Consider the following 24028-nt stretch of genomic DNA (forward strand, 5'->3'; position numbering starts at 1 on the left):
AGAGAAAGTAGTGATAATAATAATCTATTTTATGCGCCGCCTGACCGGGGTTTGCGTTCCATCTCGTGTTCCAAAATCAATATTGTATTTAAAGTTGATGGCATGGCCAACAGAGAATATTTATCACAATCAAAGTACCAATCAGGTGTCGGTAAACTGGAATTTAAACTGGAATTTAAGTCGGCAATAGAATTTAAATTGGTGCAGCCTAGCTGGAGCCTCGCTGTAAATCGTCGTTGATAGGAATAACGAGCTAATTTTCTACTGCATTTCTTAGTAGTTAGTTCGACCTTTTAGGACCGGAGTGGTGACGGATTATATATATGCAGCATCTTGTGTGGCGTACGCCAATGACTCCACATTCTCTATGTAGGTATAGGTGACTGACGTGGCGGAATTACTTTCTTCCGACATCCGACCATCACCCAATCCCCATTGCACTAATACCGATTAGTTTGTCACTATATTCCACATTAGCGCCATGACAGGCCACCAAGGAGCCGACTTTGATGTAGAGCGCCCCAGTTCATTGTTTCTGTCAAGAAGGACAAGTAATCCAGTCCGGTCGCCGTTACCCACCAGAGTCAGAAGCGCCTGTGACAGATGCCGGCAACATAAAGCCCGGGTACAGCGATCCCGATCCAACCTAGCCAGATGAGCCTCGAAATGTGTGCTGAAAATGCGATAGTGTGACCCATTCAGACCCTGCTCGCCATGTATCCGAGCCAATGTACCGTGTCGACCACTTCCAACAAGCCAAACAGTGCAGACGACTGCGCGAAAGTAAGTTTCAAACTGGAATAATTCAAGTTGTCCCCTGACTGATATTGAGGGGATAGTCGCGTGAAATCAAAACGGGCCTTCAGGAGTCGGCAACATCAGGGAAACATTCCATCGGAGACACTCGATGAACAGTTACAGAATGCAGCTCGTGGCCCTGCCAGCAATGTACCCAGTCCAGCCCGGGCTCGGACACCAGAGACGCTTCCAATGGATGATGGTTCTGAAGGTGTGACGGCAACGCATGGCATACAGCCATCTCTCGACTGCGGTGAAGCTGAGTCTGCAATGGGAATCGCTCGCAGGCTCTGTGAATTGGGCAGCCACCACATCGATGAGCACATTACATTCGCCATTCCCGGCTGCCAGACCACTGGCCCTAGTGGGACTCTCCCGAACCCGGAAACAACAGGTCAGCGAGTACCCATATCTCTAATTTTGGGCCAAGATTTTCCATCCATGAGCCTCATCTGCAGTCTACTGGAGGAATACTTTCACTCTGTACATTGGTTCTCCCTCGCCATATATGAGCCGAAATTCCGCAAGAGGCTCCATTCCATTGCGGATGGGTGTGCATATCCCTCGCAAAGATCTTTTCTCTTGCTACTCTCTGTCATGCTAGGAATGGCATCCTGGTATCGATCTCGAACGAGTGATACGAATTTTGCCGATAACGAAGAAAATTGGGGGAAATGGAGCGCAGACTTGCTGAAATTGGTCGAGTCTAATTTAGTGGAATTGATGGATCAGCCTTCAGTGATGGCGACCCAGACTTGTATTCTTCTCGGGTCGCATCACGTCTATCACGGTCGCCCGAATCTCTCCTTCTCATTACTAGGGGCAACAATCAAAATGGCACAGTCTATAGGACTGCAACGACAATATCTGCGAGGAGAACCCGAAGACATTGAGGAGAGGAAAAGAGTCTGGTGGACCATCTACACGTGGGACCGATTTGCTTCCATCACTTATGGCCGTCCATTAGGTATCAACGACAAGGATTGCAATCTCCAGATGCCGTCGGATATTTTGGAAAACCCAAGGTTTATTGGTTCTGGCTCCCGTCAGGATGGGGCAATATGCTATTCCACCTATCAGCGGGAGTTGAACCGACTGTACTTGATTGCCTCGCCCGCCCTCGAGGCTATTTTCGGCTCTCGAACTTTCAGAACCTCGGAACAATTGGCTGGCGACTCATATTTTGCATTGGTCAAACAGGCCACGAAGAAACTGCAGGAATGGCGACATTGTCTACCCACTCACTTGAGTTTAGATCTCAAGAAAGATTTTCTGCCCGACAACCAGGCAAGCTCAAGGGCGTACGCGTTGCAATCTTTATCGTTGCAGCTGACGTACGACAACGTCCTTATCGTCCTACATCGACCTTTGCTAGCGCGGCAAGTGAATCAATTGTCCACCATGAACAAGCGCTCTCCGGCGGGAATCGCAGCAGATTCCCCAACGTATCCTTCAGTCACCTCTGCCCATTCTGCGGGCCAGTCTGGCTCATATTTCGATTCCGTGTTTTCCGGGACGCGGGTCACCAGTTCTGAACTTTGGATGGATGCTGCGGTGAGGACATCAAAGATAACAGAATTGCCTGTACTTGTTCGGCTTGCCACTGAAAGTCATCTGGTCGCCTTTCTGGCCATCAATCTGTTCCATGCGGCAATTGTCCTTGCTGTGCTCGCGCTTTCAGAACCGCTCTCTGATATAGCACAAGAAGTCAAACGCACAATTACACGCATCTTTCGCGTTCAAGACTTGATAGGGAAGCGGTCCGCGCTCTCGAAACAGAGTACGTTCGTCCTGAAAAACGTCGTCGCCCTGCTTCTCCGGCGGGAGTCGGAAGCCATGCTTGCGCCTGTCACTGGAACGAGTGAAGCAATCAGCCATCATACTCATGGCACGGGACCTGATTCATTCCAGATCTCCGTAGAGGACGCCCTCCAGTTACCGGTTGATGCGACGTTGGAATCGCGTCATTCTCTTGCTATGAACGAAATTTTCTCAGACGTTAACCGGCTACACCGGCTAAATGAGAGCCTAGCCTCCGTTCAAAGTGGTGAGTTCTCTTCATGTTCGGATGTAAATCATCTCTTCACTAACATGGCGCTCTTCTCCTATAGCCTTGGGCCCCGGCGACGATCGGTTCTCGGGCCTCCCTCCAGGCGGAGACTTCCCTCGAAGTCACGAGTCTGTACAACAAAATGAACACTCAAATGGCATGTGGCGGCCATCTGCACAGGACTGGGGTGTGACAGGGAACGTCCAAAACACTGGAATCGACAACCTTTATCACGAAAATATGGATGGCGGATTATATTGGTTATGGGACATGACTTGGAATGAAGTTGAAAGATAGTTTTACATCCATAAGGAAGCGTAGCCACCATTCTTTTGCAATACGCGACTTATTATGATGATCTGCACTATATCAATACGCTCGGACCTTACGATGCTTTGGTTCACTCGTTGGAATCATTTACGACGCTGGGGATTGTGCAAAAAGGAGGAACGTCTATTCATGAGTCTATGTCATTCTGTTACACATTTTTGGCCATTTCCGCATCGAAGCCTGGGCCATAAATCACACTCTTTATACCAGACCGCTTAGCCACATTCTTGAAAGCTCCTTCCGCCTCAGAGAAAGCGAACTCATGGGTGATGAGGCCGTCCAGCTTTACCCGGCGCGAGTTGAGCAATCCAATAGCCAGTTGGAAGTCCCCCGGTCCATAACGGAAACTTCCGTTGAAAGAAATCTCCTTATCACAGATTTGGCCGACTGGGATAGAGAGATTGGGCTTTCCCAGTCCAACCTGAACGAACGTTCCTCCCTGTGTGAGGGCGTGAATACCACAGTTCACGCAGGGCTCTGCCCCGGTCGCATCTAGAACAATATCAAATCCCGCCTGTACCCCTGCGGTTAACAACAGGTCCGCTGCGTTCTTCTCTGGGGATTCGGAGCTCATTTGATATGAGTGTGTGGCACCGTGCTTGAGCGCGGAAGCCAGACGACTTGGGACGACGTCCACAGCGGCAACTGTCGATGCGCCAAAAGCACGAGCAACTGCACTGCAGAGCAGACCAACCGGCCCTGCGCCAAAGACAGCCACAGACTTCTCTTGCATGCTACCCGCTAATAGGGAACTGTGCACGGCGACACTCAAGGGCTCAATCAGCGTGGCATCGCGCAGCGAAACATGCGGTGGCAGCTTGTAACAGCACTCCTGCGGCACGCGGTAGTAGGTGGCAAGTGTACCATCATAGGGGGGCGTGGCTGCAAAGCGAACGGCCTGGCAGAGATTATAGCGACCGGAACGACAATGACTGCAGGTATTGCAAGTACTGCCTGGCTCCAAAACAACGCGGTCTCCCACGGCAAAGCCTTCAACACTATCTCCACACTCAACCACGATTCCGGATGACTCGTGTCCCAAAATGATGGGCTTCTCGACAACATAACGTCCTATCGCGCCATGTTGCCAGTAGTGTACCTGGAAGCGGTGCAATTTGGTCAGTATCATTGAATCGACTGTATGCAGCTCCTAATACAGGGCAGTGGACTCACATCTGAGCCGCAGAGGCCTGTTGCGGCAACTCGGACAATAATATCTCGGTCTGAATGGAGAGTAGGTATGGCGCGTTCCTCGAAAGCGAACGTGCCTCCAGGATGAAGGACAAAGGCCTCGTTACCGCCCTAAATAGTTCTCAGGGTTAGTTGAAACAATTCGAGCAGCAAAGCTTCGCACAAGAGCAGGATAGTGAGCGAACCTTGCTGTTTGCTGTGACTGTCATTTTGTCTATTTCCCGGCTTGCAGTAGACTGAAGGTTAAGCACTGAAAGACACTTTATAGAGCCCGGAAAGAACAAGTCATCCAAGGTTAACTGCTAGGGCGTTTATTGATACACTGACTAACCTGGAGCGGATCCGGAAGTGCCCCATGTGGCATGTATGGAGTAAATGCACCATGGAAGCTTTTCGTTGGTTGTTCCAGCGTCTTTTTCCAGCATCGCAGGCAGCATGTGGACCCGTGAGGTCCGCAGGTAGAAAGAACAAGGCTCGATAAATTGTATCTACGCTCTTGCGCCCTTACTCAATTCTTTGTACCATAGTTCGAATACCCCATTTTATTCGCAATTGATAACATCTCCTCCAATTCAGCCGGAATGATGATTTTATCCATGTTCAACATGAACGTAAATCTTATCAATGCGACAAACTATAAACCACTATAAACAAGGAGAAAAATCCCGCAATTCCACTGAAAATGTAGATTCCGATTGGACGGGTCCCTTAGTTCGTTCGCCGAAGTCTTGGTAGCACCGGAACCGTGATATTTGCCACCGGAACCGATAGCACCACACCTTTCACAACGTACGGAACCGTGAGATGCCGCCGGAAGAAGAACCCATTGTCATGATCCTTACTTCTTAGTGGTCAGACGATACGTAACACCCGGCCTGTAGGACGGGTCCTAAATCACGAGGCATACGGCTTCCTCGACAACGGCGCATTTCCGTGAATCATATGTACTACCGGGCCGAACAATGAAGGTTTCGCCGAGTCTTGGCCGGCACGGAGTGGATATCGATGTCCGGGGCACCAGGCCATACCACTGCTGGTAAGACATGTTGGGGATTCTCGTCCAAAGTTTGTGGAGAAAAGACGTGATATTTTCCCCATGGGATCAATGTCTGGGGTAGAAATAAAAACCCTTACCCCCACTGTCATCAACACCAGGTATACGTCCAAGAAGCTCCTCAGCAGGCGAGATCACTCATATCCCCATTTTTCACTTGACATAAGTACAGCACAATGAGTTCTAAAGGGACTTCAGTCCTACGGGAACGCAATGCGGCTACCAAAGAACGGTCGCAGGCTGCTGCCATGCCGCAAATAGCGCAAATGGGCTGGCTGGAGAAGAAAATAAAGCCTACGAAGATCAGTGCTCGATATCCTGTGAAAGGCACACCCCTGCTCTATGCAACTTGCGCCTTTGGCAGCTTGGGAGATGCACTTTTCGGTTACAATTCTGGTATGACCTACCCAGGTGAAAGACTCTGTATGGGCATTAACTCTGATAGGTATAATGTCCGGCTTGCTGGTCAACCCAGTGTTCGTGTCTCGATTCTTCAAGAATTTTGGAGGAGCAGATGGTTCGACCTCTTCAGTGGACCCTTCCATCACAGGAATATCTGTTGCTTGTCTACAGGCGTCCGCCGCGGTGGGTGCACTTATCGCAGGTCGACTCGGCGATATGGTCGGACGAAAGAAATGCGTTCGTATCGGTGCCTTTATCTACTTCTTCAGTGCATTCATTCAAATGTTTGCCCCAGGTTTTGCCACCTTTGTCGCAGGTCGTACCATCCAGGGCCTGGGTGTAGGATTCCTCTCCATGACAGTGCCAATCATCCAGACGGAGATTGCCGCGCCACATCGCCGTGGATTAATGGTGGGTATTGAGTACACATTCTTGATCGCAGGATATATGCTTTCTTGCTGGGTGGATTACGGATTCAACTTCATGCTGCCAAGTGAGATGTCATGGCGAGGCCCGTTTATCATTCAGATTATTCTATCTTTCATCCTGTTGGCCATGTCATTCTTCCTCCCGGAAACACCTCGATGGCTCGCAATCAATGGCTTCATGAATGAGAGTCTGCAAACGATCGCAGATCTTCATTCCAATGGCAACACGGAGGATGAGCAAGTTCAGAAAGTTTTCTACGAGATCCAGGAAGCAGTCATCTATGAATCTAATCTTGGCAAATCCACATGGATGGTAAGTTCCTTGTGTTTTTGTCGGATCCTTTAGGACTTACCGGCGTCTTCGTCAAGCAGCTGACATCGGACGCGTAGGAAATGTTTACGCGATACCGAAAGCGAACGATCGTTGGCATCACGGTGCAGATGTTCGCACAGATCAACGGAATCAACATCATCTCTTTCTACCTCCCAAGCACCCTTGCAAGCGCTGGCTTCGACAATCGGAAATCACTATTATTCACCGCAGCGAACGCTCTTCCATATACCGCAGCAACTATTGTTACTTGGTGGCTCGCGGACAGATGGGGCCGAAAGCCTCTCCTGATACTCGGCGGTAGGTGTGCCTCTTTCTATACCCGCGGGACAATTGTAGACTAATTTGTGAATAAAATGCACAGGTCTTACGATGTCTGTACTACTAGGCATTGTCTGCGCCTTCACCGAGGCTGGATTTGACGTCCAGGTGAAGGCAAATGGCCAGTATGCATTTGTCATGCTGTATAACATCGTCTACGGATTTACTTGGGGCCCTATGCCGTGGCTGTTGCCAGCAGAGATCTTCCCGCTCCGAGGTCGCAGTAAGGGCATGGCATTGGCCACCACCAGCAACTGGATCTTCAACTTCGTTATCGGTATGGTGTCGCCAGATGCCTTTGCTGGTATTCATGGGTACTTCTACCTTGTCATTGGCGGATTTTGTCTGTGTTCGGCTGCACTTGTGCACTTCTATTATGTCGAAACAGCAAACCATACCCTTGAGGAGATTGCGGTTGCGTTTGGTGATAGGGCGTTTGCAGACCAGGACACAGAGGTCATGGAGATTGCTGATGCGAAGAGCGAGACAGGAGAGTCTCAAGTGTGACAGAACACTCGTTCGCCGAGACATCTCTAAATCTTTTCACCAGACAACATATATTTGACATTATTTCCAACTGATGGCAACCAAAAATGAACCAAGCAGCTTAATCTTCAAATTCCTTCTAAATTTACTTTGATTCATCTCGTGTAATGGCTTAAGTATCGTTCCTTATTTCACTGCTCAACGTTTGATTGATAAGAGAATCCTAGACATGATTATGTCCAGGGTCAAGCATGTGAAACACTACTGCATAACCTAGTCCAAATGTGCGGGGAAACGGACGGCCCGGGAACCAGTTCTTTCCCACGGCCCGAGGCTGTCAGTATGTGTTTTTGTGCAGATTTTCAACAGTCTCTTCTAAATGTGAACTTGATCGCCCGACTCAGACGATTCTACAGCCAATCTAGTCACAAAGAAGCCCATTTACTCCCTTGTTCGTAAGTACTCATATTTTTGAGCGACTGCGATTCAGGACTACTGATTAATTACATCCTTCCCGTGTGTAGTACTATAAATTCATTAATGATTTTCAAAGGCAGAATAGGACATCCCATCATGATAATTCGCTACCGTTCGTGCTTTTTAACGCCTATGTACATAGTGCAACCGACCCGCCACGTCCTCTCCGGTTCTCCTGGGTGGATAATTACCGATGCCCCGCAGTAGCCTGATAAAGACAAGATCAGAAAACTCCGCTCGAATACATATATGCCCCACATGAGACTGAAGTGCGACACAAAAGCAGATCATTCTTCACTGCATAATCATCCGAGAGACACAACGAGGCAAGGAGGCATCCGTGAACATGGTGTTAGCTAAAGCAATCGTTGCACGGGAACCAGCGCCTGATTTCAAAGTGAATTGGTCACTGGAAGAAATCGAGGTCAATTCGCCGGGCGAGAACGAGGTTCTTGTGCAAATAGTTGCGTCTGGAATATGCCACACCGATATATTGTTAACTTCTGTACCTAGTGGGAGCTTTGGCATCACCTACCCTAAGGTGGCCGGGCATGAAGGTATTTCTTCCAATATATAAGTTTGATGATGATAAGCAGGCTTGCTGAGGATGATATAGGTTCCGGAATTGTACGCAGCGTCGGCAAAAGCGTTTCGGATATTGAGGTCGGAGACCCAGTTCTGCTATCTTTCTACTCTTGTTCCTCTTGCTGGCAGTGCAAGAACTCTCATCCCGCATACTGCACATCATTCGCAGTAGGAAACTACGTTGGTGAACAGAAGTTTGTCTCGGCCCGTGATAGTGCTGAGCTATTAGGGTCCGGCTTCTTTGGTCAATCCAGTTTTGCCCAGTACACTATTGTGAAATATTCCAGCATTGTGAAAGTCAAGGAGCTTCTCCATCATGACAAGGAGCTGAAACTTTTCTCGCCGCTGGGTTGTGGATTCCAGACGGGAATGGGTGCCATTCAGAACATAAGTAGCGCCAGACCAGATGACATAGTCATGATCCAGGGCTTAGGTGCTGTGGGCATGGGCGCTCTTATGGTACGTGTCTACCTTCTGTCCCTTTGCTGCCCTATATGCCTTAGGTAGATCCGAAGCTGACAACTCTCTCCCTGATTTCTATAGACTGCCAAGATGCAAAACTACAAAGCAATCATCGCTGTCGATCGAGATAAAGCGCGTCTCGAGCTGGCTAAGACCCTTGGAGCCTCGCATGTCCTGGATACCAGCGACCCCGAGTTTACTACACTTGATCAAGCAGCTAAAGCGATCTTCCCTCACGGAGTTTCGATTGTGATCGAAACTACAGGCGTCCCAAGTTTGATCGAGCAAGGACTTCAATCGACACACACGCGTGGCAAGATCGTTCTCATCGGAGTACCACCATTAGGATATAACCTAAGCGTCAATGTGACAGAGCATCTCAATGTGAGCTATGAACCAAAGTTATCTGCTAACAAACAATCATAATAAACTAATCTACGTCACAAGTCCGGTCGTGCGATACTAGGATGCATAGAGGGAGATTGTGTGCCTCAGATTGTCCGTCTATCACCGAATGATTCTCCTGCAAGATTTGAGCTAACATGAACTGCAGGCCATCCCACAAATGATCAAGTGGTACCGCGAAGGCCAATTTCCAATCGACAAACTTGTCAAGTATTTCAATGTGGGTTTAGATTTACTATTACGTTTCTGTAAGGGCAGTGGCTAACTTTTGTTTCTTCTGGATAGGCAGCCGATTACGAGCAGGCATTGAAAAGCTTGAAAGATGGGACTGCGATCAAACCAGTTCTAGTATGGGCCAGCGGCTAAACGGAATTCTACGTTTTCAAAACTGACAATCGCAAAAGATTAACTTTTGAGTGTATTATAGAACTGTATCCTTTAGTTCCAGGGCGGGGATTGGAAAAGTCCCTTGTACTCATCTCAACCCGAATAAAATAGATGGGCTTCCGAACTAGGTAAATGAGAACTAAACAATCTGAGGTGAGTTGACCGTAATTGTAGAGGTAAAAGCAGATTCTATCTGGGCGTAGGACACCTTCTCAGCTGAGTATGGCTGAGTTGGACTCGGGATGGATGTTGGGCTGAAAATTGCCGAGTCGCGGGAGACTTGTGCAAGTAATACGTACAAATACAGAAAAATACCTACACAAACAAAAGGGGATTGGCCACTACCCATAATTACAATCTTTCCTGCAGGTAATTTACCACCCCACTTGCCTCGACAAAAAAAGCCACTAAACGTGCTGTGCAGAATGGGAAAAATCACGATATGCATCTCAGGGGCATGTGCACAGGACTTGACCCGCATCGCGGGAAGTAAATACTGAGCGATCAGACCTATGCAGTTCATCAAATTTGAACTGTACCAGGTCGTCGATTCTGGGTTGAACTGTGGGGAAGCGGCGAGCCCCGGATCGTCATCGCCCATGGCATCACCATAAATTCGATTCAGAATATAACCGGCTGCCCGCATTTCAGGCCCCTGGTCCTCGGTTCAACATAGATTTTCCCGGCTATGGCGGTTGAGCACGAAGCAAAATACATTAGTTTATGTTCAGCTCACGGCAGAAGATCGAGGATAACGGCTCCATAGGGTCAACCTCCTCGCGCTGCTAGGCTTCCTAAGCTTACTGGCTAATGAAAGGAAGGCCAATAACAAGACTAAATTGGTGATCAGGATGACTAGTTCGGGCAACAAGATAGTGAGCTTTGTGCCCGAGGTCTAAGGTAACATTCATACAACGATACCTTGCAGGTCTGCAGAGTTGAATGTGGTATTTTGCACAAGTCTATGTCCTTCGGCCCCTGCTATACCCCGCCTCGCTATAGCCGCAGCTTTCGGTGTCAAGATAGATACATGGCTTTGCCAGGTACTAACCTGTTCCGATTAGCGCCTTTCGCTACACATATATATGTGTCCTTCGTCAGACATTTTTCAATGCATAATCTTTCCCCCGATTGGCCCTCTTCGTCACAACGCGAAGCCGGTTCGCCATAGTTCGACACCACCTTATTTTGCGGTGAACTCCACTGGGTCGAGTTCCGAATATATCTGGATTTTGAGGAAGGGAATTTAGCACTACACTTGCTTGATCAGAAGGCTCATTATCGGTGACAGCCTCGACTACCATGTCGACCAGTCACCCCCAGGCTATGCTGGTCTTTTCGACCCTCAGTGGTATAGCCACGCACTTGACCATTTTCCGCCACGGGGAATGGGATGTTCAGGCCCCCAAGCTCGTGCTCTCATACTTGTTCCTGTTGATAGGTGCTATGGTGTTAGATCAAGCGGCCAAAGCGAAATATGTTGATTTTGCTGCTCCTTATCCTTGGCTTGTGAAAGGCGTGTGGTGTCATATCCTAGGAATCTACGGATCCATGATCATGTATCGAGCATTTTTCCATCGCCTCTCTCAATTCCCCGGGCCATTCTTTGCAAGACTGTCAAATTTCTACGTGACCGCTCTGTCTGCTCGGAAGCTCCATCTTTATGAAGAGACAGAGAAACTTCATGGGATCTATGGAGATTATGTGCGGCTAGGTTTGAATTCCCTCTCTTCTATTCATATTGAATGAGACTAGCCTGACTCTCCCGTTAGGCCCGACTGAGCTGTCTATTGCTGATCCAAGTGCAGTCAAGGCTCTGTATAGCTCTCAGGCAAAGGTCTCCAAGGGGCCGTGGTACACAATTTTGGAACCACGGGTCTCTCTCCAGACGGACAGAGATAAGCAGGAGCACGCACGCAGAAGAAAAGTGTGGGACCAGGGATTTAGCTCTCGAGGTAAGCTACCCGCACCAGCTGATATGATCAGCTGATATGATGAAAGCATGTTGTATTTGGACTGCTTGCTAAGACTTTTAGCTCTCCGTGACTATGAACCCCGTGTCTCTCACTACACCGGCCAACTCATTGATGCGATTGAAAAACAGCTCGGAAGCTCCGTGGACATCTCCCGGTGGTTTAATTATTACAGTTTTGATGTTATGGGCGACCTGGCATTCGGAAAGTCATTCAACATGCTGATTGATGGCAAAGACGCCTACATTCTGAAGCAATTGCATACTGATATGAAGAGTATTGGCCTGTTCAGTCATCTAACCTGGCTGTTTCCCTTTGTCAAACGAACCCCAGGGCTCAATGCAGATTATCTAAAGTTTTGGACTTGGGTGGGAGAGCGTGTCAATGGTAGGATCCAGGTTAGTTCATGTTCCTCGATTTCCTGTTGTGAGACCACGAAGAGAGAGTTTTGTACATCCTGTATGCTTATTAGACACGGTGTACAGAATAATCCAGATCGCCCAGATGTCTTCTCATGGCTACTCAAAGCTTATGAGCAGGGCCCAAAGACTAAGCAGGATACACTCAACCTTCACGGTGATGCATACTTGATTATTGTAGCGGGAAGGTATCGCAAAATTCCTTCTCCCTCCTATAACATGACTACTCAGCCTTACATGACGTGGACTAACTGAACTTCAAGTGACACCACCGCTGCAACTCTGACCAACATCTTCTTCCATCTTGTCTCGGACCAAGCTTTGTTTAAGAAACTCCAAGCTGAACTTGATGCCCTACCGGATCTATCTCACGATAAATTGCGAGAGATAAAACTTCTCGATGCGGTGATCAACGAAACGCTCCGCCTGCATCCTGCAGTCCCGTCTGGCACACAACGCCTATCCCCACCCGAAGGCATGACTATCAGCGGAAGATATATCCCCGGAAATGTCATGTTGTGCATTCCCCCCACGCATTATTCAGAGGTAAGTCTCGTCTCTGATTAGCTAATTGCTACCAAGTATGGAATTGTACACGTCTCTGGAAGTACTAACCATGACAGACGGGCGTGTTTTTGCCCGTCCAGATGAATTTTTGCCCGAGAGGTGGACTACCGAGCCAGACCTCGTGATAGACCCATCCGCATTCATTCCATTCAACAGCGGTATGGCTTGTCACCCCGAACACCCTATACTTGCGGATGTCTACCCGACATATCGTTAAGCTCAATTTGAAGACTATCATGCTAACTTTGTTCCGGGATAGGCCCATACTCCTGCGTTGGAAAGCAGCTTGCTCTAATGGAGCTTAGATGTGTGATGGCTGAGATACTCACCAAGTATGACATATCTTTTGCTCCAAGCCAGAACGAGTCTGCTTTCTTAGAAGGGAAGCAAGACACCTTCACGCTAGTCACCGCACCGCTGGAGCTGGTTTTCAAGGCAAGAGGAGCGAAGAAAGAGTGATGCAGTTAGACTTGGGACTAGCTTGTACTGCCTGAGTAGTTGCTGCGTATTTTCCTCGTCATATATCCATGATTTTTGAAATTCGTAGCGAGGACTCAATCAACTGATCAAGATTCATACGGCAAACTAAGAACGTCTTCCTTCTTATCTTGCGTACATCGCTGGTCAACGCAGTTCTGGTAGAGGTATGAAGTATATAGCATTAACTTGGATGGTATGCTCAGTCCCATAGACGATACACGAAATGTTCAATCCTCGATAAAGAGCACACTTTCTTCCAGGGGTGTCGGCATTGAAATCAGGTCCGAGAGATAAACCCATTCAAAATCGATGGGGATGGAATGTACCAAATGAGTATGCCTGAATATAAAGCCTACCACAAGCTATAGAGTATCATCATGGAATGAGAGATAATTCTCCACAAGACAAACATCTGGAAAACTAGGAAGTGATGCCGGTATCAGTGATTGTGAGAGCCAACAAAGGTCAGGTGACTGGTCATTGTCTGGCCGGGTCATGTGATTGGAGATGTTTGGGGCTCCACTGGTGGACGTCGGGGATCCGGTCATCCAGGACCTTTACCTAAGGCACCTTGGCGCGAAGAATGTTTAATCATCGAGATAGGAGTTCTTGACTCAATCTAGCTGACTGAGTGATGACGACGCCGTATTTGTCATCTCGTTTGAAAACTAGGACTGCGGGCGTCACTTAGTGGGCCCTTCCGCCTAAACTCAATCAGCTACGAGGAAATGCCAGTGTCAGATGTGGGTGTCGCCTCCAAACGAAGCTGCCTCCGTTGCAACGAGCGAAAAGTACGTTGCGACCGAAATCACCCTTGTGGCCGGTGTCTCCAAGCCAAGCTCGAATGCTCCTTCCCGGGGAACAAACGGGCGCCGCGGAAACTAAACCGACCTCCAATTGCAACGATCTTGGGCCAACTTAATGAGTTGGAACAGGAAGTGAAGCGGCTACGGGCCTCGTCTGATACAAATGACGACAATCTCAATTCCACCCAGCAGTCGTACAATGGATCAAATCAACGAGCCCACACGCAAGCCCAAACGCTAGACACGCGACCTTCGACCAGCGGTCGCTTGAGTCGAGAAAAGGGGGACTGCCTTGACCAAACAGAGGAGAGGGTATGTCAATCATTGGACTGCTGGATAATAGCTAAGCATCTGTAGATTTCTGAGCTCCAAGTGGTTCGCGACAGATCATCGAATGAGGCATTAGGTGCTGATGACACCTCTGAACCCACCACTAGCCGCCCGGCTTTTCCTTTGTTAGGTGTTCCGGTGTTGAGCTCTGAGCCGAGACTTGGAGTGAAGCATGATCATCAGCTGCAGCCCCTACAAGTCCAAGCACTTTGGGGCCTTTTCAAGGAGAATGTTGCGCCTGTAATAGCGATATTACACAAGAGTACCCTCGAGCCCATAATCCTTGAATCGTGCGCACGGGCTGAACCGAGCCGACCAATTGCTCTTGAGGCCCTCGTTCAAGCGATTTGTTTCTCGACCATAGTTAGTGCAACACCAGAACAGTGTCTGTTTATCCTTGGCCGAGATCGCGATGTGTGCATTCGGACCTCTCGTCTCGCTGTAGAGCAGGCTCTGGCACAAGCGAACTTGATCAGCACCCCGAACATCGAAGTTTTGCAGGCGGCCATTTTGTTTCTGTTATGTCTGCGCTGGCTTGATCCTAGGCTAGCATGGGCCGAAGCAGCTATCGTGGTCCGCGTAGCTCAAAGACAAGGTATTCATCGCGAGGACCAAGCCTCCGGGCTGACCTCATTCAATATCGAAATGCGACGCCGGCTGTGGTGGCATATTTGCATTCTTGATTTTCTCTGCTCCGAAGACCAGGGAACCGACACCCAAATCCGACCGGAGATGTTCAATACCAAGATTCCGTCGAATGTCGATATCGATGACCTTGCGCCAGACCGGAGCATCCCGTCACCCCCACCAGCAGGGTTTACCGATATCACATTATGCATCATCCAAAGTGAAATAATGCTCAAATTGTACTGGCCTGGCATCAATCCGAACTCAGAGGCCGCCCAGTCACCCGTGACCGAGCGAGAAAACGTCTTGTGTTCACTAGCGGCCCGCGTCGAGGGGCAGTATTTACAGCAATTCAACTTGGACGTCCCGATACAATGGCTGACGGCTGTCATTACTCGCCTTTCCTTATCCAAAGTGCGGGTTATCAGCCTTCTCAAAAACACCACGGCGGGCGAAGTACCAGTTGCCACCAAGGATGAGATATTCGACATGGCGGTCGAGATCGTCAAGTTCGCCAACCTAATAGAGAAGAATGAGCCGACGGCACAATGGGCGTGGGTTTGCAAAAGCTACAAGCAACGGCACGTGGTCGCATTCATCCTTTCCGAGCTTTGCGTTCGTCCCATTACGCCTGAAACGAATCAGGCCTGGGAAATCACGACAGAGATGTATAACCAGTGGAAACAAGAAAATCATGATACCGATGCTGCTTTTCAGGATAGCCTGTCTCGTTTGATGGAGCGCGCCAGTGCATCCAGGCGGAGAAAGATCGAGTCTCTCAAGGCACCCCCTGACGATCGTACTTCGCGACCTGTTCCGCGGTCCAATATTTATGAGCACCATCCGATTGCGGCAGTAGCTTCTGATATGGATTTTCAGCATTCAAGCATGCCTGGTACACCGAGGATAGATGATCTTTTGGACAACGAATTCAACTTCTCGGCAATAGATTGGCTATCGGCGCCATTGATGTGAGTTGACATCAAGACCCTTTACAAGGTTCACCATTACTCTCACAATGTCAATCGTTTTCTTTTGTTATACGCTTGACATTTTTGATGTGTATGAGTGACTCTTCTACGGAAAAACCGAGCGCTCTTGTCTACCAAAAGCTTAGGAAATTCGCAACACAAACCAATCACCATTGACATCTGGACATACACGCATCATGCTCCTTACTATGTCTCAGACCTCGCGTTTTCAGTTTTTCAAGAGCATTTGAGCAGGTCATAAGTCGGATACTTCCTCCGGATCCAGGTTTCAGTCTTGAGAGGAAAGCGTGAAGTTGAATGTTACCGAAGTGGAAACAATTCTTATTTTGACCTTCACTAAACCAGACACTTGTATTCCTACTTGATCGAAAGCCGCCAACTATTCAAAAAAATGAGCCGCCAGAGAGAGGTTAGACAAGCTTAATTGACTACATTAATTGGCAGTTCACATTCAATCAGGCATTGAGAACCCTTTCCACCACTCCAGATCTTGTCGATATTAAAGCCTGCCCTCTTCTCAATGAGGTTATACCAAGCTGCATGAGTGCGTTCATGGGCCGAAAGGAGTGTCAACATGACCATGTCGAGTGCTGTGGCTTCCCAGTAGGCACCTGTCTCCGGTATCACATGCTCATGAATCAATAGCCTGCTGTATCCGGGCTTCATTGCAGCTTTGACTTGCGCAAGAATTTTCTCGCATACATCGTCTGGCCAGTCGTGCAAAATGTTATGCATATAATATGCCCGGGCGCCTGATGGTGTGAGTATATATCTGCGCCTTCAGAAGGAGCTTTTCGTGCCATACCTTTGACGGGCTGCTTCGTATGGAAGTCGTACTCCATACGGAGAACAGACGGATCCAGGTTCTGTATTTGGCCTATCACCACGGGTAAATCTTGAAGGATCAGCTTCCCCGGGACAATGGGATAGAATCTGTGGAATAGCTCCAAGTCATGGCCCACGTTGCCGCCAATGTCGACGAGAAACGGAGCATCGGGGTCAGTCTCAGCATCGTCAATTAGTCTTTCTTTCACTGGATAGAAATTATCGTCCATCCAAGGCAAAGATCCAAAGGCATAGCCCCTCATATGGTCATTAAAGTGTGTACCATAACCCAGAGATTGCTGCCACGCAAAGGTATCCATGGTGGTTCCGTAGGCATACATCATTGCAGTGTCTTTCGCATCCGTGGGATTCACCCAACCTCGCTTTCGGGAGTATTCGTGAAATCTCATGGGACCTGCACTTGTGCAGGAGAGCCTGTGGATGTGAGCAGCTGTATCGAATGCATTTAGGCTAACGTATTGTGCTTACATGGCGAGGTAGCCATTGCCAATCACCGGAATGCTCATCGCCTTCGTGAAATTTGTCAACCTGTACTCGTCCACACCAATCTCGACGAGATACCCCATAGCACTCAGGTGTCGCATCAGACGGCCTTGTAGAGTGTTAATAACTGGGCAGATAAGCTACCAGGTCAGCTATATTGAAACATACTCAAGAGCACATGATCAATCCCAAGCTCCGCTGCCAGTTCGCCGACCTTTTGTGGCTTGTCACCGTTTTGCGCCATGAGTTTCCACAGACCGGAGTCCACACCAAAGTTCAGACCAGCAATGGCACCAGTCTACTTAGCAGTTAATTCTGTTAGATCAGCCAAGCTGAACGCATGGTACTTGCCTGTGCCCAACAATGATAAATCATGGTCTCTCGAGGAGTCTCCAGGGCTTGAACCAAGGTGCGGCATTTGGCAAGTAAGTCTTGCCGGCCTACATTGCTGGTAGTGAAAATATCAAAAGCCTGGGTAATTTCCTTCAAAAGCTTGGGAACCGCTTTGATGTCATTCGGCTCGGTAGCGATAGATTCATCGACAGAGGATTGACCTGGTTCTGTTTTCTGAACTGTCATCTGCCTATAAATAAGCACCCGGGTGCAATCAAACTATTAACCAATGTGGTATACAGACCTTATGTATTGCTGCAGATTGAGGTCTAAGTGTCTTTCAACAAGGTGGAATATATCTGTGAGAGGCTTAAATGGAGAGTCTAATTGCCACTTAAAGAACTTAGGGGAACTGTCTATTGTAATGTTCCAATCCGGTGTATGTCTGTCGACGGTTCCGCTCAACTTAAAACAAATCATAGAGAGCTGCTCATGCATATGACCACCCTATAGAGGGAGCATTATTTTCTGTTTGACTCAATTCAGAAAGGTCGCAAAAGAGGGGTCGGTCGCTCTGGACCCGGCCACGTCAAGAGTAGACATTGAGTCATGTGGTTACACGAAAAGCCAGATTAGGTTTGCGATCGAATCTTAGGTTGAAGCAAGATTGCTGATTGGGTATCTACTGTATCGTCACATATTGGGAATAGCTTTACATGCCATCATTGGGTGAAGAAGATCTGACTGGACGACTAGGGTATACAATGGCCACCGGAGACAACGTAGCTGTATATAATTGGAATGTCACTGGAGATTGATAGGTTTCTATGAGTTGATGAGATATCCGAAATTTTGGTACGCTCATTGTAAAGGTCGGGTGAAAAAATCACGGAATTGATGTAAAAGTCGGTGAAGGGCCGGAATGTCCAGGCTGCATCTAAATCCAAGATCCTGATTATACGAAGGCGAGCCAGAGTTATCACACCCATAATTAGAGAAGAGGTAGTTCCATAGGCCTTCTATCTTACCCTTATACGGGAAAGTTTGGAAGTTACAATACCATGAGTAAGATCAGATTAAAGACTACGATCTAAGGCTGGGCGTTTTTGCATTAAATTCATGCACGACCCTGTCTAAGCAAGCCAGGATCTACGGCAATCTGTCTATATTAAGCTTTGAGGGCGCGATATTGGATGATTTCCAGCAGTCCAGGTGGGCCAAATAAGGCAGTCTTCCTCAATAACAAGGATATGATGGTTTCTGATGCATGGTGCAGAAGCCTAATATCCTAGTCTACCTGCACTCAGCTCCCACATTGTTATTAATAGACTTTATGTGAAGTGAAATTACATGTAAACCCCCTCTTTCAGTTAGGCAATAGAGTCAGTCTTCTTTTTGCTGGCACGGTTCCCAACGGCATGATCTATCGGTTGCCTTAACTCAAAGTTATTGTTTAGTACTTGAGAGAGCACATACTAGTTATTCAAAATCACACGTATGAGTCACTAAGCTAAGTAATTCAAAAAGCCACAGCGATACCGTTTTATATTTCACACGGTCGTATCAACACGGTGTATTGAGATATATTTCGAGACGCTCAAGATGGCTCGAGTCTGAGCGCCAAGTCGCCAAGTCACTTCGCCATGGATGTATCGAGCTTCCAGCCTTCTCCTATCAAGTGAATTCTTCTTCCACACCTCTTATAACAGACCCATCTTCTCCACTACTTGGTCGCTAGAATACGAGACAATTTTGCATAGCCCTAAAAAGTTCCAAGCTAATGTAGAGTGCTTAAGGAAGACTGGCTGTCATGCTCCCAGACTGATCGCGACTCAGTGGCGCTCAGCACGAAGAATCTATCAAGGTCGATTGAAACTATCGAAATATATTCGATATATTGAAAATTTTCTAGTCCCTCGTCAACAATATGCTCTGTGGTCCTGAGCTATGTACACTTTGGCGGTATTTACACGTTTAGACACTCCCTTTAAGCCACATGCACATGCGCAGCTTGTAGGTCTAGAACTAATGCAGGATAAACTGCAGAAGAATACTTGAGACAAAATAGCCGAGTGGTGGGGCATGCAGTTAATAGTATGCGTGAAAGCCATCACATCCCATAAACTAAACATTTTCATGATAAGGTTGTCACCTGAGCCCTTTACTGCTCATTCACATTGGTCATTGTATTAAAGCGCCATAAGATTGTCCAGTATCCATGACGTGGGCCGGACAATCGATAGCATTGGATCATGGAATAGTCCTGACTAGGCATATGCACTTAGCAATATTTCAACAACGCCTTATCCCGCAAGAACGCTTTCCAACCAGGAAAACCCTACAAAACTTGCCTTAACAAAATTGCATCTTCATGGGGTCATATTCATCTCCTGGCTGGAGGGAGTTAGACGTCGCAGTTGTTGGCGGCGGGATAGGAGGAATGTCTGCGGCGACCGCCCTGCGCCGTGCCGGCCACAAGGTATCTATTTACGAACGTACCGATTCTCTTGATCAAGCCGGTGCTTCGATTTCCTGCGCAGCGAACGGTACACGCTGGCTACACGAGTGGGGCGTAGATGTGGCTAAAGGCGATGGGGTCATCCTACAAAAGCTCATCAGCCGCGACTGGACGACAGGCAAAATCCTGACTGAGTATGCACTGGATGATTACGAGGAGCGATGGGGCTATCTGTACTATATGTTTCAACGCCAGTGTATGCACACGATGTTGAAAGATTCGGCATTGGGGGAGGGCGAAGGGGTGCCTGCGAAACTCTTGATGAATCACAAGGTAATGTGCGGAGTTACCATACGCACACCTATTTACCCCAGGGCCTTCAGCAGCCGATCTAATATTTCATATTAGTGCAAGAAAATCGATATTAATACCGGGTTGATTGAGTTTGAGAACGGCAAGATGGCCAGCCATGATCTCATCATCGGCGCGGATGGCATTGGATCCGCCGTTCGTACCATTCTCGATATCCGGCCCGAGAAGCGACCAGCGGAGTCTAGCTGCCTACATGCAAACGTACTTACTGAAGACGCAATTGCTGCTGGTTTTACTGACTTCTCTAAAGACAATGCTCTGCAGTTCTGGGGCGGCCATGGGGAGGTCTGGGACAAGATCGTTCTCTCTCCATGCCGAGGGGGCAAATTACTATCTTACTATTGCTTTTTCCCACGGGAGAAAGGGGACTTCCAGAATCATTATTGGGGAGAGCCTGACCGGTCGGTGGAAGAGCTGCTCGCACCGTACCCTCAACTCAATGCTCAAGTCCGGGGACATTTGGCTCTTGGCAAAGATATCCAGCCGTGGCGCCTATGGATGCAGTGAGTTTAGCTGAAAATACGTTTAGCCCTTGAAAGACGAGGCTGATTGTTCACAGTGAAGCATACCCATATATTGCGAGAAATATGGTTTGTTTGCTGGGTGATGCAGCTCATCCAGTATGTCATATTCGAATTATCCGAGTGAGTGGAGTAAATCATCGAAACTGATAAACATTCAGATGATGCCTCACCAAAGCCAAGCGGCCTGCATGGCTATCGAAGACGCGGCTGCCTTGGGAATACTTTTCAGCGGAAATCATTTCACAGGAGATGTGTTTGAGTCACTTTCTATCTATGAGTCGGTTCGCCTTCCGAGAGCAACCAAGGTTCAGGCGGCAGCGGCGAGAGCCTCATTAAATATCAACGAGCGGATCGGTAAGGCATCATCACCCTAAAAACCCCCAATGCATACAAATTAACGTCTACGCAGGATTCTCAAGCAACACTGACAATCCAAATTACGTGGTGAAGAGTGAGCAGGGGAAATTGACGATTGAAGAGATGAACGCGTGAGTTAACAAGTCCTTTGAAGCGTTCTAGTCTGATGAGCACCAGTTACAATATGCACATGCACATCGACGAGGTAGTCTCCAGACGCGCTGGAAAAGCACACACTCACAAATACACCCACGGTTTGCCAATAGGACTAAAGCTATCAAACGGATATACCGTTGGAGCTGAAGATTGGTCTTATGACTAGAATGTACCCGACACGAGCTGGATTTGCTATGCTGATACATGGTCCTGAAATTTAATCCGTTCTTGAACTGCTGCTCCGTCCTCGCACGTATTCTAGGTACTGAAATAAAAACGGATTCCGCCCACATTATTGAGACGGATGGCCCAGTATTTATTAGGCTTCGCTTCATCTCGAAGTATGCTAGATGAATAACTTGCATACATTTTTGGATAGTACGAGAAACGAGAATCGAAACTGCTTTTATTTAATCCTTTTATCAAAAATCCCATCGTGTCTTCTTAGACTTATTATGCCTCTGACTCGAAATCGACAACCGCTTTACTACCGACAGAGCTATCTAGGCGTGGTCTTGGGCCGGAAACACTTTTCACTCTCAAGTAAAGTACCCCATACATTGGTTAAGCAAGCGACAAATGACTGAAAATATACGGGCCATGTCAACACGTATTCAAGTAGAGACCAGGGTGACCGAGATCAACATAACGCACAACCCCGCTCAAACCAATGGTAGATGCCACTAGCTTCACAATGAGCTTTTCTCGGCATCCAATGTCGGTTCGTATCCATTGCGATCTCTATTCGACGTAGTCCTTCGATCAAATTCTTCCGAGGTAGAGCAAATGTGAGTCTAACCCAGCCGGATTCTCCGCTGTTGAACTTGGAGCCAGCAGCAACGACCACACCTGCCGCTGCAAATCTTTTAAATAGCTCTGCGTCTGTTTCCTTTGTTGCTAGCTTGCCCCCAACTCGCGCCAAAATGAAGCAGCCAGCAACCGGGGAATAGAATGCAATCTGATGGAATGACAGGAAACTTTCCACCGTCTCAGCCGCTTCGCGCAGGCGAGATTTGCTACGGTCCAATATTTTTTCAAGCGTCTGAAGATTCGAAAAGAGAGAAGCAACGACTATCGATGCTGCGTTACACACCTTGAATTTGTTGAGGACCGCTAGCGCATGGCGAAGCCCAGGATTCGACTGTGTAACGAGATATCCCTGAGAATGTGTCAGTCTTAGTTTACACATATACATTGATTGAAAGTTCCGACAGACCAGTCGAACCCCGCTACTACCAAGATCCTTGCTTATACTGTAAGCTACATGGACACGAGCAGGATCGACCTGAAGTCGCTTCAGGTCTATTGCCAGTACCGAGGTGAACTTCGTTTCTAGCCCAATCACAACTTTGGGGTTGCTGACATTTTGACTGCATCTAATCGCCCCAAAATTTGAAAGGGCGTATATTTCGTCCGAGATGAAGTGAATATGATGAGCTTCGCAGAATTGAAGTAGTGCCTCCAACCATACGGTAGGATAAATCTGACCGAGGGGGTTATGGGGATTGCAAACAATGAGGCCCCGAATTGGACACGATGCATTTTTCATCGCTTCAATATAGTGATGTATAAGATCATTTGCATTTGTCGGTCGTGTCGAGTATTTCACGGGAATTATTTGGACGTTGTTTCTCAGCGTTGACGTGACCGCGAACCCATCCCACATGGGTGCCTCAAGTAGCAGACCCTCTCCAGTATCGCAAATCGAAAAGATGAGGCTCTCAAGAATTGATGCGCATCCCGTGCTCGTTACGATGTGTTCGGGTAAAACGGCAATTTGAGGAGAAAAGAAGCGATTGAAAAATGATGCCGACACATTTAGAAGCCCTGGAGGTCCGCCTAGCTCTTGCGAATATGAAAGATCCTGACTTTTGAGGTTCAATGACACGGCTTCTCTCATAATAGGAAGTACGTCTGGTCGGACAAGCCAATTTTCCGCCTTGTCCATTTCCAGTACGCCCTCTGGATAGTTAGGTTCAGCAGAGGCGTGGTCTGAGAGCCAGGACAGACTTTTCTCCATGCGACCTGAGAGCATCGGGAGAGAAGAGCCGATGAGAAGAAGCGGTTGCATGTCGAGATGCAGCAACTTTGATCTTTCATTTATTTAAGAGATTGGAACGGTTTGCATCGGTGGTCTCAGTAGCGCTCCAGGCCTTCATGCGCGATTCCAACTCACCGCTGTTTTGTTAAGAAGTCACACAGATAAAAAGCACTCTGCAGGCCGACAAGAGCATATACTACTTCGCAGATTTTTCGAATAAACTATCACCTAATAACAGATCTCCCTGGAGGTACCTCGGTCGGTTCAGTTCTGAGCCTAGACTACACAATCTAACCAACGAATCTACTATCATAAGTCAATTTGTTGTAGGCTCGGCTTCTTTATTATAATGGCCTATTCTGCCTTAGATCTCCAATAGTCCTCCACTAATTCTCCATGGCAATCCCTACACTAAAACGGTAGGGGGTTGTCTGGTAATTCACTTTGGTCAGCTGGTCGGACATGTGCATGTCTCTGCGGGCGCAGAAGGGAGCGTTGCTTTTCTCTCCTCCGGTTCTTCGTTCCATCCATCAGAGTCTCGTGTTCTGCGCCACTAC

At 48.0% G+C, this 24028-nt stretch overlaps 9 protein-coding genes across 9 annotated transcripts; 6 read left to right on the forward strand and 3 right to left on the reverse strand.

Moving 5' to 3' along the window:
- Window positions 1-481: 481 nt before the first annotated feature.
- Window positions 482-3145, forward strand: N7473_011315 (Zn(II)2Cys6 transcription factor; the record flags this gene model as incomplete). Its single annotated transcript, XM_057157254.1, has 4 exons — window positions 482-625; window positions 689-783; window positions 840-2845; window positions 2910-3145. 4 exons carry the CDS (start codon window positions 482-484, stop codon window positions 3143-3145), a joined length of 2481 nt encoding a protein of 826 aa, XP_057003104.1.
- Window positions 3146-3326: 181 nt separating this feature from the next.
- N7473_011316 (NAD(P)-dependent alcohol dehydrogenase) lies at window positions 3327-4578 on the reverse strand (the record flags this gene model as incomplete). Its single annotated transcript, XM_057157255.1, has 3 exons — window positions 3327-4277; window positions 4352-4480; window positions 4555-4578. 3 exons carry the CDS (start codon window positions 4576-4578, stop codon window positions 3327-3329), a joined length of 1104 nt encoding a protein of 367 aa, XP_057003105.1.
- Window positions 4579-5599: 1021 nt separating this feature from the next.
- Window positions 5600-7412, forward strand: N7473_011317 (sugar porter family MFS transporter; the record flags this gene model as incomplete). The annotated part of the gene is made up of 4 exons (XM_057157256.1): window positions 5600-5819; window positions 5869-6566; window positions 6644-6884; window positions 6949-7412. 4 exons carry the CDS (start codon window positions 5600-5602, stop codon window positions 7410-7412), a joined length of 1623 nt encoding a protein of 540 aa, XP_057003106.1.
- An 802-nt stretch (window positions 7413-8214) lies between these two features.
- On the forward strand, window positions 8215-9686 carry N7473_011318 (NAD(P)-dependent alcohol dehydrogenase; the record flags this gene model as incomplete). Its single annotated transcript, XM_057157257.1, has 6 exons — window positions 8215-8425; window positions 8485-8912; window positions 8997-9299; window positions 9363-9413; window positions 9469-9540; window positions 9606-9686. 6 exons carry the CDS (start codon window positions 8215-8217, stop codon window positions 9684-9686), a joined length of 1146 nt encoding a protein of 381 aa, XP_057003107.1.
- A 1323-nt stretch (window positions 9687-11009) lies between these two features.
- On the forward strand, window positions 11010-13125 carry N7473_011319 (cytochrome P450; the record flags this gene model as incomplete). Its single annotated transcript, XM_057157258.1, has 7 exons — window positions 11010-11421; window positions 11480-11662; window positions 11744-12078; window positions 12166-12287; window positions 12363-12617; window positions 12682-12824; window positions 12926-13125. The coding sequence occupies 7 exons, from the start codon at window positions 11010-11012 to the stop codon at window positions 13123-13125; spliced, it is 1650 nt and encodes a 549-aa protein (XP_057003108.1).
- Window positions 13126-13874: 749 nt separating this feature from the next.
- Window positions 13875-15884, forward strand: N7473_011320 (Zn(II)2Cys6 transcription factor; the record flags this gene model as incomplete). The annotated part of the gene is made up of 2 exons (XM_057157259.1): window positions 13875-14264; window positions 14310-15884. 2 exons carry the CDS (start codon window positions 13875-13877, stop codon window positions 15882-15884), a joined length of 1965 nt encoding a protein of 654 aa, XP_057003109.1.
- Window positions 15885-16321: 437 nt separating this feature from the next.
- Window positions 16322-17809, reverse strand: N7473_011321 (uncharacterized protein; the record flags this gene model as incomplete). Its single annotated transcript, XM_057157260.1, has 5 exons — window positions 16322-16653; window positions 16707-17161; window positions 17216-17339; window positions 17399-17528; window positions 17582-17809. 5 exons carry the CDS (start codon window positions 17807-17809, stop codon window positions 16322-16324), a joined length of 1269 nt encoding a protein of 422 aa, XP_057003110.1.
- Window positions 17810-20003: 2194 nt separating this feature from the next.
- Window positions 20004-21596, forward strand: N7473_011322 (uncharacterized protein; the record flags this gene model as incomplete). The annotated part of the gene is made up of 6 exons (XM_057157261.1): window positions 20004-20354; window positions 20430-20896; window positions 20953-21013; window positions 21076-21271; window positions 21327-21405; window positions 21452-21596. The coding sequence occupies 6 exons, from the start codon at window positions 20004-20006 to the stop codon at window positions 21594-21596; spliced, it is 1299 nt and encodes a 432-aa protein (XP_057003111.1).
- A 437-nt stretch (window positions 21597-22033) lies between these two features.
- Window positions 22034-23501, reverse strand: gliI (aminotransferase gliI; the record flags this gene model as incomplete). Its single annotated transcript, XM_057157262.1, has 3 exons — window positions 22034-22171; window positions 22230-22589; window positions 22647-23501. 3 exons carry the CDS (start codon window positions 23499-23501, stop codon window positions 22034-22036), a joined length of 1353 nt encoding a protein of 450 aa, XP_057003112.1.
- Between the last annotated feature and the right edge of the window lie 527 nt (window positions 23502-24028).

Source organism: Penicillium subrubescens, assembly GCF_028828155.1.
Source record: "Penicillium subrubescens strain IBT 31985 chromosome Unknown utg000010l_segment0_segment0, whole genome shotgun sequence".
Classification (NCBI taxonomy): Eukaryota; Fungi; Ascomycota; class Eurotiomycetes; order Eurotiales; family Aspergillaceae; genus Penicillium; species Penicillium subrubescens.